Source organism: Truncatella angustata, assembly GCF_020726525.1.
Source record: "Truncatella angustata strain MPI-SDFR-AT-0073 chromosome Unknown BKA67scaffold_13, whole genome shotgun sequence".
NCBI classification, from domain to species: Eukaryota; Fungi; Ascomycota; class Sordariomycetes; order Amphisphaeriales; family Sporocadaceae; genus Truncatella; species Truncatella angustata.
Genome location: NW_025763393.1, coordinates 547,552 through 565,578, shown reverse-complemented (window position 1 = coordinate 565,578; position 18,027 = coordinate 547,552). Strand labels below are relative to the sequence as shown.

The window sequence follows — 18,027 nt, the reverse complement described above, 5'->3', positions numbered from 1 at the left end:
CGACTGTTTGCACGGCCCAATTCAACGACGGTCGTTCCCCACACTCGATCCTAGCACTCTGCCTTCCCAGTCTCTCCAAAACGGATGGCCGCAATCTGATTTCTGGCCGTCAGGGTGCCATAGAGAGCCTCCTTGCCTCAACTTCAAGCCAGGAAAAACACCTAGCAACGTGGTATATATCAAGTTTGTGCCATGTCCTTGTTCCCTATGTAAACGCAAAGATCGCAGCGTTTTCGTTGGCAGTTGTGAGGACGGTGGTCTGAGATCAAAAGTAGACACTATATACCGTATCTTCAGTGTTTTTGGCGAGGTTGATAGAGTCCATGTCAAAACTCTCGGCAGAAGCGTTGAGATTCGGTGAGTATTTTCCACAATCCTACCAAGCCTTGACGTGTATTAACTTGCTCTTCCTTAGTTTCATGTCAGAAGAGGCCGCCTTCCGGGCTATAGAGAAGTTGAACAATCAGATCATCCCCGAAATCTGTGACAATCAAATCCTCACAGTCAGCCACCCTATCGGTTCCCAATATTATCAACCTCGGCCACGACCAAACAACAAGAAGCCATACCGCCCGGACCAGGCGATTTACCCCGAGGATAAACCAGGCCACGTCACTGCCGAGCCTTGTCGTCCGTTTTCTCCAGAACTAGGCTCATATTCGACGAGTCGTACCGCCTATGCTGATCCAATCCAGCATCATTCTGGTAACCATAAGCCCGCACCATCTAATGTTGCAATGCCTCAGGCGCCAGCCTACCAGCCTTACATTTCTGAGCACCCACAAAGATTCCCTTCATCTTCTCTCAATAGTACCACACCGGCCGAGGCTGGTTTTGTCATCACCATGCAACCCCACCTCCCCACAACAGGGCAACGACCCCATTCACCACACCCCATCCTTGATGCTGTGAGCAACCAGGCTATCTCAGAACGAGAGGAGTCGTTAGAGGTTGAGTCTCACCCTTTCCAGCCTACGATTGGGCCGGCGCCTGAAGAAGCACATACAGACAAACGTCAGATGAGATACGGAGGACAGCCGGAAGGTAATGCTCAAGGTGAAAACACAGCTGCAAAGAAAGAGCTCATAGACGCCGATGATAGCCCCGATATTGTCACTCATCACCCTAGCAAGGGAAATCGCAATTTTCTTCCTATAGACTGGATTGAGCCTGGCTCTTCCATTGACGGCCGTCTTTCTCCACCAAATACGTTTCAAGACCACAAAATCGCCGACCGGCCTGATACAATTAACAATGCGCCTTACAAGACACATGCGACGACATCGTCTCTGGATATGTTGCTAAAGTACACCACTCAGTTGGATAACATTCATCATCAGCCACCTTTCCCTCAAAATCCAAACCGGCAATCATCGCGTCCTTAGTATGGACAAGGAAATGCAGTTATCCGTGGATCACAACAAGGTGGTGAACCCTCTCCTGGTCAGTTCACACAGCGTCCAGCTTTTAGCTATCAGTTGGATCAGCTGGTACCAGAACCTCTCAAACTACGAAAGCAACGCCGTGATGTCATGGACCATGCTCGCCAAGCACCTTCACTCCTGGCATGCAAGGACCGGGATCACAGCAGTGATAATCGCGACTTCATCAGCAGCACTGAGCCCTCTGACCGCCAGAATCTCCTCGCCGGTACAATGACCTCCACGACGACTGATTGCGCACTAGCGATCGAGCAGCACGAAGCTCAGCGCCTGCCTCTAGTCCCTGCTCTTGCACACACGGGACCGTTCGTTGAGCAAGAGCGCGACATTGACGCACGCCTGGAACTTCAATCACGTCGCCGAAAATTCAGCAGCAATCACCCAAACCCCCTTATGTGCCACCCAGTAACTGGATTGCCACAGTTCTTAATGCCGTTCCTTGTGACAGAGAGTCCACCTGCAACACACCACACAACCAACTCAGAGACTGAGGAGTTCCCTGCTTATGTCGATGCATTCACACAAGCGACTACTAAGCCTGGCGACTCAACAAGTGTTGACCCATCAGAGACTCCTACAGGTACAATTTCAATGATTGTGGACACATCAGAGACTCGTACTGGTACTGCTTCAACAACTGTCGACGCATTGGCGACTCCTACTGCCTTAACGGCTGACAGTGACCATCTCTTTGTTGACGATTTTCACACTTCTTTCCCAGAGCTGATCAGTCCCAAGAACACAGACAAAATTAACAAGGGCCTGTCTCAGCACGTTCCCCAAGGTGCTTGGGCTCACCGACCTAAGCTACCTGTCGCTTCCCAGTCAGGCACAGGCACGTCCAACAAAGAAGTCAGTCTAGCGGCCACCACTCCGTCAAAGTTGAGCCGACCAGACACTCAACCTGCGGTGTCTTCATCCACTCCTGTCAAATCATCGACTCACCGTCCGTCTAGCAAAGTCAGCATTAATACTGATAGCTCGGCGACTGACACCGTTGCAGACATATCCAAAAAGGAGAAGGAGGCCAAGAACAAGCAGGATGCCTCTGCCGCGGCATCGTCTTCGTCTTTGTCTTCGTCTATGCCTACTACACAGAGCACTAAATCGCCAACTTTAGTATTATATAGTAATATCAGTGATTATAGCACTGACAGGTCGCTGAGTGCTAACATTGTTGGCAAATCTGATGGCCCTGTTATGATCACAGCAATGAACAAGAGTGCAGCCAAAAAGAAGCAAGATGTCTCTGCTATGGTATTGTCTTCGTCCACACCTGACGCGGCTCCCAGCAAAGTCGGCGATCCTATGACTAAATCGCCGACCTCAGGTACACCTAGCAAAGTCGGCGATTCTATGGCCAAATCGGCGACTGCCAAAAACTCATACATGTCCGAGCTGGTTCAGGAAGAGCCCGTCATTACTAGAGTCGTTTCCAAAAAGAAGAAGCCCTCTGGAAACCCTAAGACGACTCATAGTAACAACAACAAGGCCAACAAGAGGTCCGCCGATAGCAACAACAGCAGCTCCGAGAACACTAGCCAGTACCCGGCTTGTCCTGATAACCATACTGAAGAGCAGCAGAATCAGCTTGATGTCTGACGGTGGCACGTCAGCGTCTTTCTGATGTGTAGCATTCCCTTGATTTTCGTCATGCTGGCGATCTGGGTCACATTCTTTCCATGAGAGCCGGAGAGAGAGAATTTGAACAACCCGAGAGTGTTAAGATTCCCCGAAAATCGAAAATAGGAGTGCTTCAGTATGCGAAGGGCATCTGGCGGCAAAAGTTGCAAAACGTACCACCTCTTCTGACACGTTCAACTCGTTCTGGTAGACGGCTATGTGGTATCTGGTGGACAAATCAGATTTGAAAGATTCGAAGTAAACTTCTAGCGGAGTGGATCTTTGTGTACAATAGTAGGATATACTATCACACATCTTTCGGCGTCATGAGTGGCTCATCAGTTGCAGGCACACAGTGAGACAAACAAAGGAGCACGGTTGAAAGAGATGAGTGAGAAAGGCAGACAGGACAGAGATTTGGCACACTCACTCGTTCATATTTTGCAAAAAAGCCAGAGTCCTCACCCTCGTCTTCTGTGCGTTAGTCTTGATGGTAATCGGGACTGAGATGCACAACTCCCATCATACCTTCCCCAGCTGGACAGATATCGTAGCGGGGATCGTACTGATTAAGTCACAAACTGGAACACAGGCTGGGCTTCCTCGGGGCATAACGGTGCAGGTACACATGGTGTAGAAGCAGATATATTTCACAGACGTTTCATAGTCATATCAACCTCGGGCCTCTATTTCCGACCAGTTCACCCGTGATCCTCTCGTCCTCTGTATCCGATTGATCGTACATGCCGTGTAGCTCTTTTTGCATTTGTCTTGGTATTACTAATCATGAGGTGCTGTTCTTGACCAGCGTTGTGACTGCCTCCTCGATCTGCTTGTCTGACAGGCCTTCTAACGACTGGCTCTTCTCCTTTCCAAGCTCTGTCATGTATTAGTGCTGGGTGACTTCTCATCTGCAGTGGCCCGGGGGAAGCGACGCAGAAAAGCGATCTGGTTGATCGGAGGAAGGGGACGCACCATATCTCGCATACACCTTTGGCGATGTGCCGGCCGCTTCGCGCAGCAGGATCGGGGTGTTGGGGTTGTTCTTCTTCATGGTGGGATACGCGCGGGTGAGGAAGGACCTGTGGATGTGGCGAAGACAAATCAGCAATTCGTTCCCATTTCTGATCTGTTCCCAAACGCTGCCGGGTCGCCAGCGCGAGATGCAAAGTTCCAACAGCCGACTCACCTCGTAGCGGCGCTGTGATCGCCAGTCTGACAGAAGAGGAACCGGACCTCCTTCAGGGCCTTGGTGAAAGCGTATTTGCCCGACATGTTGTTGGTTGGCAATTGAGGGGAGCGGTCCGCCAATTGGGTTGCCTGTCAAGTGTGTTGTCGTCGGCCGGTCGCGAAAGAGGTATGTCTACTTGAGCGATCGTGAGCTTGAGGATAGCTTCGCAATTGACGTGCTTCAATTGGATGTTGCTCAGCGAGCGAGAGAGAGAGAGTGTCGCAGATGCATAAAGTTTTTCCGAACCTTGCATAACCCTCGTCATTGGTCATCGGGGTAGTTTATGCAAAGGCGGGCTTGAGCGTGTATAAAGTATGTACGCATGTCAACTTATTAACTACATACTGCGTCGCAAAGCCGCCGAGCGAAAAAGAAAGCCCACCTTTGGTTTAAATTTCTGGCGCCGATTATCTCCGGTCTGTACCCCCAATTAATGAGGATTCCCAATTGAATTCATTCGCTGACCCGACTCGGACTTTAGCTCTTCGCTATCTTGAATCTCAGTTTATAGCTGCCAAACACCTCCGAACTTCCCCCAACCCATATCCTTTGACGGCTCCCGCATCGCCATCGCCATCGCCATCCGCCAAATCTCCCCTCCACCCACCCACAGAGAGACAAGAACAGAAACATCAACACGCCCCAGCGATCCAGAACAAGATGCCAGCGACGACTACCCTCTTCCGCGCCGCCCGACCGGCCTTCCGCCAGTCCGCCTTCGGCGCACACCGAGCCGCCTTCCAGCAGCGCGCATCCCAGGGCGCCGGCCGCAGATGGCAGAGCACCACCGCCGAGGGCGCCCAGCAGTCCTGGGCCAAGCGCATGTGGGACTCCCCCATCGGCTTCAAGACGGTGCACTTCTGGGCCCCCGTCATGAAGTGGGCTCTGGTCCTCGCCGGCATCTCCGACTTTGCTCGTCCCGCCGAGAAGCTGTCTCTGACCCAGAACGGTGCCCTGACCGCCACCGGTCTCATCTGGACGCGGTGGTGCTTTGTTATCACCCCCAAGAACTACCTGTGAGTTGTTTCCGTATGATCTCGAAGGGGCACATGTTGGAAGAATACATGTTGCGATGGAGACGCAAAGAGAGACAAGAAAAAAGTGACTAATCAACTCTATCCGCGCAGGCTTGCTGCTGTTAACTTCTTCCTCGGTCTTGTCGGTGTCGTCCAGTGCAGCCGTATCCTGATGTGGCAGCAATCGCAGAAGAACGGCGCCCTGCCCTCCGCCACCGAGCTGAAGGACGAGGCCAAGGAGAAGGTCGAGGAGAAGGTTGAGGAGGTCAAGGCCGCTGTCAAGTCGTCTTAAATTATCGAGGGAAATATACGTACAGGGTATGCTGTTACAACGGTGGAAGAACAGGAGAAGCGGCGATGTAAGGACTGCACTTGTTGGCTGATGGCTTGGAGAAGCTGTTGTCGACGAACACGCACCGAGTTGGAACCCTGGGTTCAGATGGGAATGCGTTGCGTGTATCTAGGATACGACCAGAGTGTCGAGTGTCCTATATGAGAGACCCTTATACCAGAATGGGGATATGTACATTACAGACTGCCCCCGGTTTATCAATCGATTTTCTATTGTCATATGGTCGTTTCATGTCATTGCTTGTGCTGACTTCCAGTGTCGACGCCAGAATAGCTTGCTTCTCCATAGAAGGGGTCGCCTCACTGCTTCAGGCCTTTTCTTACCTTCTATCTGTGGAAGGCTTTGGCCTGTATGCTTCTAGCAAGCGACAATGGCAGCAACTCGTCGCTCTCCGGGTCCAGCTTGGATTCAATGGCTAGGATGTAACTCAGACATATAGCGCGAGCATGTCCATTTAAACAAGGAGGGTCTAATGAAATGAAGAAGAAAGAAGGAAACATTGCTAAGATGAAGTAGCGATCAGGAGTTGCTCAGAGCGAGGTGCAACAAACGATTACGAACTTAAAACATGGGCCTCTTCCGGCCGCTACATACCTCGCTTTCAACTGCTCATGACCAAGTATACATGTTCCCATTCATTGCCTCTCCTTCGCCTTGGCAATCAACTCCCCGATTCGCTCCGTTGCTGCCGCATCCAAGAACTCCATCGCGCTCTCGATCCTGCTACCCGACTCATCCATGCCAAAAATCCACAGCACATCATTTTCCACCGTCTCCCTGCCGTCCTCTCCACCGCCCCCCTGGCCCCGGGGACACATGAAGAAGCTGTTCCGGACAACGACCTTGCGCGCCGGCGCGTCCACGATCATATCGTGCACGACGGCGCGGCAGGACTCGAGGTGCGGTACCATGGAGCCTAGGTGCGCCGCGAACCCCTCCCCGTCCAGCACTCCCTGTAGGCGCGGCATGTCGCGGATCATGTGGTTGTGGCCCCAGGAGTGCTGGTATTCCGGCGACATCAGCGAGGTTAGGAGCCGGATGTTCGGCTTTCCGTGTGGCCCGCTGAAGCTGTAGGCTTCTATGTATGTCCAGACCGTCTCACGGATGGTGTTGTATAGCGTCTCTCCCGTCATACTGTCTTGGTTGGGGCGGTATGATGTCTCTTTTTTATTTATTGATTCGTCCCAGTCGTTTGCAGCAGTACAGAAATATGGCTTCTCAATCTAATTTGTTGTATTTAATGGGTTTACTAAAGCACTGAGCCTATTTCCTTGCACTTACTGTTCGTATGACAAGTGTTTGGCTGTACCGGTCTTCTCCAGACCTCCGTCCGGCGGAAGGTATGTGTAGCCGCCAGATCGATGAATGTGGTTACACGGCTGATTTAGAGCCTGACGAGATCCCAAGTGGCACTAAGCCAAACTATAATTAAGCCCTATGAGATAAGTATTAAAGTCTAACCGACCTTTGTTTCTTCTCATGTGTATACGACTCCAACCAAATCACTGGGAACTAAACTGATCACCTTGATTATCGTTATTAGCCAAATGATTTGTTCTTCCCTTCTCTCTTGCCCCCGAATCATCTCAACGTCCAAATATGTCTCTCTGACACATTCGACGTACATAACGTTCTGAGTATTCTCTCATGTGAGAACGACGTCCTGCAGATATCCGATATGTCGCTCGGACTGACAGCATGGCGTCTGAATTCAGACAAATTAGGCTGACAGTCTAGACGAACACCGAACTGAGACGCTCTGTGATGGACCATGGAAATAATAGCCGCGTAGTGAAGACTGTTCTTATGACAAACATGCTATCAATCGTCGTGGTTCACTCTTCCCTGCTGCAGACAGTCAAGAATTTCGTATAATGAAAGTTCGCACAACGTAAACCATGGCCAGACGTCTGTCCATGCATCATCTATGTACATTTTGTCTTGGAAACGGCAGTATGGTTACAAGTACCCCTTGCATCCTCCTGCGTGATCTTGCAGCATAAGCTGAAACATCACACAAAACAGTTGTGCAGACTGATCTCTGGTCTCAACAACAAGGCGGCCATGTTCAGCTGTAGTGTTCACCTACGCGTACAGTGTTACCTCTATGAAGATGTACAAGAGTAGCTCTGTCATACACCACGAATTTATTGGTCTTGGAAGGACGCCGGCTACTATATACAGCTGGGAACACCTCGTCTACCTCTAGTGTATCTATATAATGCTCAAGAGAAGCTTTGTCGAAATATCAGATGTTGAAACCACAACTGTCTACATCACTCACATAGTCACTCATTCTTGAAATACCTTTCACTATGATCATCCTGACCATCATGAAGCAGACTGCGTGGCTGCTCACGGCCCTGGTAATACCGACCAGTATCCAAGCCTATTGTGTAGCAGACGAGTGAGAATCCATGGTCTAATCGAGACGACCACGAGACTGACCTCTCTCAGTTGTTACCGCGCATTGTTTCCATGCGAAACCCCACAAGCCATTGCTGACGCAGTGGCTCTTTGTGCGACCTTGAGCGACCGTTACGTCTACGCCTCCGAGTTTCCGGCCCGTGCTACTGGATCGTGTGGAGGCATCAACAAGGCCCAGTATCTGTCGGGTATGATGGTGTTCAACACCACCCTCTCACCCCCAAAGCTACCGTATATATCTGAGGAAAACTGACGAGCCGATAGCCTGCGCTTGTGGACCGACATGTACTCCGTCTTCGACAGCGACCACAACTGTAACCAGCTCATCCTCAAGCACTACTGCGCAGACAATCGAGCGCACTTTGCCAAACGACCTGGGGTCTGGGGTCAGTAGAACTGCAATTACTTCCGCCATGACGAACGCCGTGTCCGTAATCGTTGATCCAACGCTGAGGTTCACCTCAACCGAAACACTCAATTCTGTGACAGGGACCACTCTCACTGTGACGTCTGCCACTACTATGACGACTGTCGTAAGTCCAAGTGAAAGCCTTGGTACATCATCCAATACTTCTTTAGGGCCGGACAAGACTGTCACTTTGACTTCTGGGACAGTTGTGACGTATAATGCCACAAAAAGTCAGACTTCGAGCTCGCTGATTAGTCATGGTGGCGAGGATACCGTGACTGTCACATCTGTCAACACCGCCACGGACACGATTTCTCCCATTGTCACCAACACGTACTCGTTGAGTATCTCCTCATTTACCAATAAATCAAGCTCTACTACAACAGTTGTAGCAACAAGCTTGGTAATCAAGACTATCTCTTCCTCAGCAGAATCAGTTTGCGACGGGACCTACCCGACCTCACCTCTTACGTCGACCAACACAACTCTGACGACGGTACCCAGAACTACCGGGATTTCCACAACCGTCACAACAACTGCTTCCACCAGCTTAAGCTCTGCAGGTTATTCGAACACAGTTTCTCCTATCCTACCAACTGGTGGAAACGTCACAGCAACGTCCAATTGGGATTCAGATTTCCCCACTTCTACATCTATAGGAACTGCCACTGCATCTACTGCTACAACACTCACCTCAACTAGCACAGCGACACTCACGTCGAGTTCCGCACCGATTTGCACAAGCTCGTCAGGACAGGATGTTGGTTTCATCAATGGCGATTTCGAAGATAGTCTACCGCCGTGGAGATTCGAGGCAGCGGACCCTTTCGCCTCGCGATATGACAGAGTGAATGATGGCGCCGAAGGGTCCTGCACCTCTTGGCAAGTATCACTAAACAGGACGCAAAATAATGATAACGACAGAGTCGGATTTAAACTCATCAGTCCCATCTACAGCGTTCAGCCGGGGACAACATACTCCCTCGAATGCTGGGTCAAGTTTGAATACCCCAATCATTCCAGCATGGTTTTCGAGATGAATGACCAGGACACCAACGTCATGACGGCTATTGCCTGGCGACAGGGCACATCTTGGTCGAACATCCACACAGCATACACCCCTAGTGCTGACTGGATCCAGCTGACCCTCGCATACTATCTCGGTGGCTCACGATCCAACACCTTCTGGGTCGATCGCATTCGGTTGAGTCCAGTGCCTCCCGTTTCGACGACAAGCATCAGGACCGCTGTATCCACCGCTACAGAGACGCTACCACCCGCATCAACTGTGTTCACATTAACGGTCCTGGAGTCCACGCCAGCGCCGCTCTCTACCACTGATACGACTACCGTTGGTATAAATTCGACGACTGAAGTGACTGTCATTCCAACTGTCCAGATCTAGCGGCTGGAACGTCTGGGAGCCGCACGTTGCAAAGAATCGTGGAAGATTAGACTGTTGTGGTTCGAACCTCTGGGTGCGACCATTATATCGAGGAGGAATTTTGGGCTTTTGTCTATTTCCTGGAATAGATGTTTTGTTCCTTTCGTCATACACTTGCAAAACTGCCAGCATTTGTAAAGTACATTCTGATGTTGCACCCCTTTGTTTATGATAAACAAGCACTTATCTAAAGCGTGATTATGTCGCAATGGATTAGGTGGACTTTTCGTTTATGCTTTGTACTGCGTGATCATGGCCATCAAATTAATGCTATTATCTCGCTCATATGAATCCTACGGTTACTATGGCTATCTCATAGGCACTGACTTTTGTTGAGTAAGTAGCACGACATCGCGGGACATCACTGTTGCGGCAGACATCCGTGACTAGCCGTGGTACAACGGGGCAAGATGCATGAATCCACAGCAGACAGTGGTGTAAGCTGGACGACAATAACAGGCAAAACATAAAGCTACAGTACGCAAGGCTCCACATGCTGTACCAACTCGATGTTCGAGAAGCTTGGAATAAGCTCATTTAAGTGACTGCGTTATTTTAAATGCCGAATGCTTAATTGGCAGTGGTCCGTACCTTCTCGGTACCTTCCGGTCTTGGCAGCCAGATCGTTTTGCAGATCGACTCTGCAGTATCCGGTATTCTTTCGCGCTGTCGAATTAGGGACTGTCACCTTCCAAAACAAGAAAGCTGTCTACTGTGATCGAGTTCTTCAAGGCTTCCTACTGTAGGGTTGACGTCGAGAGAGATGCCTGTTAATACCCCCGCAGTCACCAATTGGCAAAAGTCGAGACGATCACTTGTACCACTAAAGTTACCCTGACAAAAGTCACGTCGTCATAAGTATGCGGCCGTCTAGCATAAACGAACGAATACTTGCCTAGCTCGCCAGGGTATTCGTCGAATAAGATCTGCTGAAAAAGCTGCTAGGCAGCTATTGCATGTCAGCGAGTCAGCTTCCATCTACGTTGCACCATTGTGTGAACGCCGTTCCGCTAATCTGCAGGTACTGGCAGCGACGATCTATACACACCCCGGCTTGTGAGACCAAGGATTGAATTGCGCCTGTGCTTTCAGATTTGACGTGACATAAATACGAGCCTCAAAACCGGGGAAGAGCAAGCTCTTATCTAGCTCTTGTCCAGTATTGGATCCCTCTTTTCGTCCCAACTCGTTACATCTGCCACAGCCGGTCAAATTTCCAAGATGCGCTGGTCCACTATCGTTGTTGGTTTGGCCTCGGCCATGACCGCGTCAGCCTCTAAGCTTGGTAGTCCTAGCTACCGCATGGAGACGTACAAGGAGAAGTTAACGCAAAGGGCTCAGGGTCGCGCAGCTGCTAGCGAAGACTTCGACGCTCTCTTGAAGCGACAAACTGGCGACAAGTTCTTGACAAACAAAACTGAGCGTATGTGGCTACCTAATTGGCCTGCGCGATCCGAAAGCTAATGATTGAATAGAATTTGCTGTCAACTCAAGTCTGCTTCCGGATCTGAGCTTTGATATTGGCGAGTCATATGCTGGTCTCCTTCCCATTGGCAACTCTAATGACACGGATTTGTTCTTTTGGTTCTTTCCCTCAACGAATGAAGCAGCAAAGGAAGAGGTTGTCATTTGGTTTACCGGCGGTCCTGGCTGCTCATCCATGATCGCCTTGCTTGAGGAGAATGGGCCCTTCACGTGGCAGCCCGGCACCTACAAACCCCAGCTCAACCCATGGAGTTGGCACCATCTCAGCAACGTGCTTTGGATCGACCAGCCTGTTGGCACTGGGTACACCTCTGGCGAACCGACTTACCACAACGAGAGTGAGGTTGCCGACCAGTTTAGGGGCTTCTGGAAAAACTTCGTCGATACTTTTGGCATGCATAACTACAAGGTATACGTCACCGGCGAGAGCTATGCCGGGCTTTATGTCCCGTACGTGGCTGGTGGAATGATCGATCAGAATGACACTGAATATTTCGACGTCAATGGAATCATCGTCTATGATGGTGTTCTAAGCGATATCTCTGGCGATATCGTCACTGTTCCGTTCGTCGACTACTGGCATGGGCTATTCCCCTTCAACCAGTCGTTCAGCGAAAATATACACAAAGCGCACGAAAGCTGTGGTTATGCCGAATATCTGGACAAGTACCTTGTCTACCCACCCTCCGGCCAACAGCCAAACGACAGGCAGCCGGGTATCAACGACAACCACACTATGTATCTGCCCGGCTGTGACGTCGTCAACAATGTGTTTGAGGCTATTCTGGACTTGAACCCTTGTTTCAACATCTACGAGGTCAGCGCACAATGTCCCCTACCATACGACCCTCTCGGCTTCGCTGCCGCCAACTTCTACTCGCCACCAGGAGCTCCCACGATCTACTTCAACCGCACCGAGGTCAAACAAGCACTGCACGTGCCTATTGACACGGACTGGGAAGTCTGCAAGGATGGCGTGTTCCCCTATGGCGACAGATCGGCACCCTCGAGCATTGTGCAGATTCCGAAAATCATCGACAAGACGCAAAACGTGCAGCTGGTGCACGGAATCCTGGACCTGGTGCTCTTTGAGAACGTCACCCTGCTTACGATCCAGAACATGACCTGGGGCGGGCAGCTCGGATTCCAGGAACGGCCGACCGAGCCTCTTTTCGTTCCCTATCACGTTAGTCCCGACCTGGGAACGGCTGCGGGATCGGGAGTCTTGGGTACGGCACACACTGAACGCGGTCTTACCTACTCCACTGTCATGCTCAGTGGACACGAGGTCCCTGGATTCCAGCCCAGTGTCGCGTATCGTCAGCTTGAGGTCTTGCTGGGTCGCGTTGAGAACTTGCAGTCCAGAGTGCCTTTCACGACCGATACAAACAACACGGCTCAGCCTACTGAGGATGAACCTGGCACGGGAGATAATTAGGTTAATCCGGTCTTTCTCAAGGCTTGTTTATATAACACTCTTCCCGCGCGTGATAGATAAGTAGAGAGCATACATTACAAGACATGATTGATGAGAATTTGCGTTCTTGACTCATTTCGCTATCGCTATCCTGCAGTATAGCTCCATGGTGAACGATGAATGGTAGCAGATTCATTACCTCGACTATGACATCCGGCAACGTTAGGAATGATATTTGCACGAAAATTGTGTAGATAACAGGTTGGCCCTCTGGAAGATACGTACAATAAATGCTTGCTCTGCGCATCGGACTGGCTGCTCGATTGAATCAGTGAGTCCGCCTGGTCGAGCGGTTCGTCCCGTTCTTGGGTGCTACATTCTCAGCTCCAGTGGAGGGGCAGTGCTGAAATAATGACACCAAGAGCCCCGAACTACGGTTAGCGCTGGAGCTCACAGTTCCCATTTTAATAACTTGACGGGCGCAGCTTGGGACAGCAATAACCAATTGAGGCTCAGCGACGTGATGTCCCAACGACCCATGATTGTTGTCAGGTACACATAAGGGAGTGTAGAGCCGCCACCACTCTCACCATTAAAATCCTTCTATTAGCGGATACCATACGCCACCAAAATTCGATATCAAATCTTGTGGTTGGGCGCGGGATCTATCTACTCACACGAGCGCCATGTCAGATTCAGCGCTGAAGAGAAGGACGCACCAGAAGAGCCGGGCGGGTACGTCATCCTTAGCGTTATAGAAGAAGCTCAATACTCAGGTGTGCGAACGGACAGGTTGCAAGAACTGTAAAAGCAGAAAAGTCAAGGTATGCTTGCTTGATAAACGCAGTTGCGCCACAACTCGTGCGTCTCTGCCGACTCTGGAAACGGCATCTAGCGTGATCGCTATGTCTTCCCAATCGCATGCACTACCGACCATCTCGGCTTCGTCGCTCACGGTGTATTTCTTAGTGTGATGAGCGGAAGCCCGCGTGTTCGAACTGTGTCAAACGCCAGATCGATTGCGACTTTATGGACTTTGGGTCGCCGGTTTCTGGGCCGTCGTCTACGCCCGGCCTTGAGTCCGCCTGTAGCCTGAATATGAGGGATCTCGAACTCCTGCACAACTACTCGACCAGCACGTACCGGACTTTGTCTGAAGATTTGGTCTGTCGAATACATATTCCGTTTCTTCTCGGTTTGAACGCTAACATGATTAAATAGGCTATGCGAGAGTTCTATAGAGTCTCGGTGGTACAGGTAGGCTTGGGTTGCGATTATATCATGAGAGCGCTCTTGGCTATATCCAGTCTTCACCTGGCACTACATCGGCCTCATTTAAAAAGTCATTACCAATCGATGGCCATGACACAACATCAATTAGCGTCGAGGGTAGCAATACCGCTCATGTCGGAAGTGACTCCAGAGAGCGCGCAGAAACTTTTCTTGTTCTCGACCTTAACGGTATACTATGGTCAGTATCTCCAAAAAGGTTGCCGAGAAACCGCGAGGATCACTTGCTGATTGGATTTAAAATTTAGCTCTTGCTGGCCCACGTAGATCAGTGGATGACGGCCTACTCCTGGAAGAAGCTACATTTCCCGACTGGGTGTTCCTGTCGCAAGGCCCCCACGGCCTACTCAGCCAAGCTGGCGCCATGGACCAAGGTCCGCTCTCCCCCATCATTAAGCATGGGATTATGAGATACGAACTACGAGAGAAGTCGGCTCACCTCGAATCAACTGCACATGCGCAGCTTTCGGAGCTAGAGGTCTCAATCATGCGACAGGATCTGCCCGAAAGGCTTCGGCGCATTTATGGAATAGCGATTGCTGAGCTGAAAAAGTCTTTCAGTCAGCTTCAGCATAGTCAGACCCCCTACGAGCTGACCGATGCATTTGTATGGATTTATGTCGTGGCGGAAGACCTGCTGCCGTTATTACGAGCTCCGACACAAGAAGCAGTGGCTATCTTTGCATTTTTCTGTGTTCTTCTCAAAGCGCTGGACGGACAGTGGTGGCTTCAAGGTTGGGGCCAGCATCTTATAAGTCGTGCGTATGCATTACTGGATGATGAATGGAGACTGAGGATAAGGTGGCCCATAGACGAGATTGGCTGGATACCTCTTTCAGCCTTCGGTTGATTTTGTTTTTTTCGACGACGAAACGTAATTGTGTTAGAATTATAGATTGTATCTTAAGACAATACAGTTGTGGCTTTAAGCGAGACGTCTGCGTTAACGCCTCTGTTACAGATGTCGGAATAAACAGTCAGTGTGGGGCAGAAAAGTTGTTGATGTTAGTGACGACTACCAATAGGACTTCTGTAGTACACATATGGAAAATACTATTTTAAGAAACCAAGTGTTTAGAAGATTCTAGTGTTGGACGCAGTGTGCTTTCCGCTTCTTTTTCCGTCAACTCGTGTGACCGCGCGTCAAACTTGTATCTTGATTAAAAGCAGCGTTGAAAGTCACTCAATAATTATCAAATTCATATCCACTCGATCGTTTCCATGCTTCGAACTGCCTGGCGCCTCAATGACCTTTAAGAACTGGCGACTGCCCGGAGTGCTTATGAGGCTGCGTGCCCATTTCTAGCACCCCATCGCTTTCAGAACTCGGCATCAAATCCACGCCACTTTCTCGCTTCTCGCAGTGTTCGAAATCCAGGTCATGAACATAGAAGACCAGCAAGACTGCCATAACAGCCGCCATCAGTAGTGCATCGAAGCAATACAAGAATACCTCGTGCGAAATAAGGTATCCTTTGTTTCCCTGCAGATACTCCACTACCCGAAAAATGCTGCGGATCAGGATCAGCGTGCTGACGCTATACAAGACCCAAAGATGTTTCTTCCAGGGTATAGAATGCTCCGTCGAGCTGTGGTGAACGCCGTATCGCGATTGTCGGCGATGGAACAAAATCGCCGTGACTACGAATAGGCCAAACATGACAATCTGGACGAACAGGCCGACTATGATGATCTTTTCGCCCAGCTCGTACATTTTCAAAGACCCCCCTGCCTGGATACCACCACCGCCCGCTTGCAGCGAAAACGAAATCACGTCGCCGATGACGAATATCCTGGTCATCCACCTCGGCGACACAACGGAGAGCCGTTCGGCACGTAGTGCCCTGACGAGTCGGCCGAGGATCATGTAAATCGATGCTGCGTATAGGGCAGGCGCCACGAGGATGAGGATGGCCTGCATGATGAAACCCCCAAGGGCCGTCGGACTATAATGCGACCAGATGCGGCCGGCATAACCGACTACCTGGACTGTGCGAATGAGACCCGGTCAGCGATCACGTCCCTCGTAGGCAACCGAATGAGTGGGATTTTTGTTTTCTTACAGAAGCCACCAATTGTGAATGCGGTGAAATAGAGTGCGCGGTGACGGACGATCTTGTACAGGTGGAGTATCGAGAGGACAGAGAATATGACAACAGCCACTATCGCTGCCGGCAGGTTTAGTTCGTATCGGTAGAGCTTGAAGTCGAACCCTTCAGTTGCTGCAGCAGTCGCATTGGTGTTGTTCGCGCTGTTCATCGTGCTGTCCATCGTGCCGGCTGGTGATTTGCTTTGGAACGGATACCATATTCATGGGAAGCTAATAGACGGATTGACAGGCATTTATGAATGATTGACGGCCCAGATAAGCTCAGAATTCTGGGTTTGACTACTTGGTATAAGTTCATCGTCCCGAAATATGCGACGGACGCGCATGCGGTGCGAAAATATTAGAGCGAATCCGATTATACTGGCTTCTCATAATCCGAGGTATACGAATGATGCGCATAGAATACGAGAGGGGCTGAGCGTAACTAACAACGGCCCCACTGATTCAAAAGCGGGACCTCATCTACGTACGCCTCGGGATTCTCCTTGAATCGTCACGGTAATCTGTGGAAATCAAGGTTTGAATTTTCATCGACACCAATCAATCAGGCAACAAAGTCAGACGAAGCGACACTGGTTAATGTCGGTTGGAATGTCTAAGCATCGCCCGGTATATAGCTGTGCGAATGATGTGTAATAAGTGCCTATCTAATGTGGTACGGGCCCTTGACCATTTTCCTGCAAGCTTGGACAATTATCGGCGACATGAACCGGCTCAAGGAGGGCAGCCGACGCACGTCACGTCTAAAATGCGTCAACATTATACTACTATAATTAGTTGACCGCTTTCTTTGTTTCTTTCTCCCTCATTCTTTTCTATACCTGTAACCTTCTCCACATAAGTATAAACGACAGCCTTCTGAGTGTCAGAGCTTATCCGGTATCGGACTGCCATTGGGTATATGAAGGCTGTAATCTTCCATATGTCATAGAGAGTAGGGCTGAGCGCGTCAATACTAGTACCCTAGCACTCCCTTGCAACACTATCGCATGACACTGAGCCACGCGAGCAGCTTGTTAGTGTGGCAACCTTGTCGTGCACTTTGAAGACACAGTTCTCCGTCTTGACCGGGTGCTTGAGCACACTGTACACGGCTTAACCGATCGTGGTCAGCGTGGTAAAACCTAACACACGTCACCACCGTCGTACAAGTGGGCTGTCCTGTCCCGGATGTTTATGAAGCCATGTGTGAAAGCCCAGATCAGCAAGGAGTCGGTCATGATCGTTGTTTGTCGTGATGAACCTTTAATGTAGCCACGGGAACTTAACCTGGGCACCTACGAGCTACAGGGATGTCTGAGCCAGTGTGGCTCAGTTGTCTCCAGATGTGCCACTCTATAAGTTGTTTTGCATAAATCCACATACTATAGACCAAGATTAAGTGCGTCCACTCATATCCACAGAGTAAGCAGAGAATATAGGCTGAGGCTTCAGTCTAGCGACAGAACTTCTCATCCCTGAATGACTCAGCTACCGAAGTATATTATAAACCAACAGGTTCAGGACTCCTGAGACAAACAGAGGGACTGTTCAAATTTGGGTGCACATGCAAGTCACTGGAGGAAACTCAGCTTGTTCCTCAGAGCTGGACACAGTAAAGGCGATGAGGACGCAATTGGACGACGAGTCAAGGCGCCTTCGGTTCTCACAGGGTCGACTCGATTCCAATTATGACAATTGAGATAATCACCCCAAGCCATATTCTAAGGGATCCCCGTTGAAGGAAGACTTATTCACAACTGCTATGGGCATATAATTAGAATCATCACATCTAAACCAAA

General features: G+C 50.2%; 8 protein-coding genes across 8 annotated transcripts; 5 read left to right on the top strand and 3 right to left on the bottom strand.

Moving 5' to 3' along the window:
• The first annotated feature begins 328 nt into the window (after positions 1-328).
• Positions 329-1,414, top strand: BKA67DRAFT_587671 (uncharacterized protein). The gene has a single exon (XM_046104338.1). It carries the CDS (start codon positions 420-422, stop codon positions 1,383-1,385), a length of 966 nt encoding a protein of 321 aa, XP_045951364.1. The 5' UTR covers positions 329-419; the 3' UTR covers positions 1,386-1,414.
• Positions 1,415-3,600: 2,186 nt separating this feature from the next.
• On the bottom strand, positions 3,601-4,641 carry BKA67DRAFT_587668 (thioredoxin-like protein). The gene is made up of 3 exons (XM_046104337.1): positions 4,255-4,641; positions 4,041-4,147; positions 3,601-3,944 (listed from the first exon to the last, which is right to left on the bottom strand). The coding sequence occupies exons 1-3, from the start codon at positions 4,338-4,340 to the stop codon at positions 3,850-3,852; spliced, it is 288 nt and encodes a 95-aa protein (XP_045951363.1). The 5' UTR covers positions 4,341-4,641; the 3' UTR covers positions 3,601-3,849.
• A 315-nt stretch (positions 4,642-4,956) lies between these two features.
• On the top strand, positions 4,957-5,604 carry BKA67DRAFT_527985 (uncharacterized protein; the record flags this gene model as incomplete). Its single annotated transcript, XM_046098915.1, has 2 exons — positions 4,957-5,312; positions 5,424-5,604. The coding sequence occupies 2 exons, from the start codon at positions 4,957-4,959 to the stop codon at positions 5,602-5,604; spliced, it is 537 nt and encodes a 178-aa protein (XP_045951362.1).
• A 695-nt stretch (positions 5,605-6,299) lies between these two features.
• On the bottom strand, positions 6,300-6,797 carry BKA67DRAFT_665241 (uncharacterized protein; the record flags this gene model as incomplete). The annotated part of the gene is made up of 1 exon (XM_046108526.1): positions 6,300-6,797. One exon carries the CDS (start codon positions 6,795-6,797, stop codon positions 6,300-6,302), a length of 498 nt encoding a protein of 165 aa, XP_045951361.1.
• A 1,182-nt stretch (positions 6,798-7,979) lies between these two features.
• BKA67DRAFT_671106 (uncharacterized protein) lies at positions 7,980-10,100 on the top strand (the record flags this gene model as incomplete). Its single annotated transcript, XM_046108688.1, has 3 exons — positions 7,980-8,071; positions 8,122-8,279; positions 8,356-10,100. 3 exons carry the CDS (start codon positions 7,980-7,982, stop codon positions 9,903-9,905), a joined length of 1,800 nt encoding a protein of 599 aa, XP_045951360.1. The 3' UTR covers positions 9,906-10,100.
• Positions 10,101-11,246: 1,146 nt separating this feature from the next.
• BKA67DRAFT_527894 (serine carboxypeptidase) lies at positions 11,247-12,867 on the top strand (the record flags this gene model as incomplete). The annotated part of the gene is made up of 2 exons (XM_046098906.1): positions 11,247-11,367; positions 11,420-12,867. The coding sequence occupies 2 exons, from the start codon at positions 11,247-11,249 to the stop codon at positions 12,865-12,867; spliced, it is 1,569 nt and encodes a 522-aa protein (XP_045951359.1).
• A 502-nt stretch (positions 12,868-13,369) lies between these two features.
• BKA67DRAFT_596175 (uncharacterized protein) lies at positions 13,370-14,986 on the top strand (the record flags this gene model as incomplete). Its single annotated transcript, XM_046105266.1, has 5 exons — positions 13,370-13,393; positions 13,608-13,670; positions 13,816-14,010; positions 14,068-14,317; positions 14,385-14,986. 5 exons carry the CDS (start codon positions 13,370-13,372, stop codon positions 14,984-14,986), a joined length of 1,134 nt encoding a protein of 377 aa, XP_045951358.1.
• A 393-nt stretch (positions 14,987-15,379) lies between these two features.
• On the bottom strand, positions 15,380-16,395 carry BKA67DRAFT_527897 (RTA1 like protein-domain-containing protein; the record flags this gene model as incomplete). The annotated part of the gene is made up of 2 exons (XM_046098907.1): positions 15,380-16,125; positions 16,200-16,395. The coding sequence occupies 2 exons, from the start codon at positions 16,393-16,395 to the stop codon at positions 15,380-15,382; spliced, it is 942 nt and encodes a 313-aa protein (XP_045951357.1).
• Between the last annotated feature and the right edge of the window lie 1,632 nt (positions 16,396-18,027).

Coding starts and splice junctions, on each gene's coding strand:
- BKA67DRAFT_587671 (XM_046104338.1), top strand. CDS start 420: ATGTCAGAAGAGGCCGCCTTCCGGGCTATAGAGAAGTTGAACAATCAG.
- BKA67DRAFT_587668 (XM_046104337.1), bottom strand. CDS start 4,340: ATGTCGGGCAAATACGCTTTCACCAAGGCCCTGAAGGAGGTCCGGTTC. Junction 4,148..4,254: donor GATCACAGCGCCGCTACGAG/GTGAGTCGGCTG, acceptor CCACATCCACAG/GTCCTTCCTCACCCGCGCGT. Junction 3,945..4,040: donor AAAGGTGTATGCGAGATATG/GTGCGTCCCCTT, acceptor AATACATGACAG/AGCTTGGAAAGGAGAAGAGC.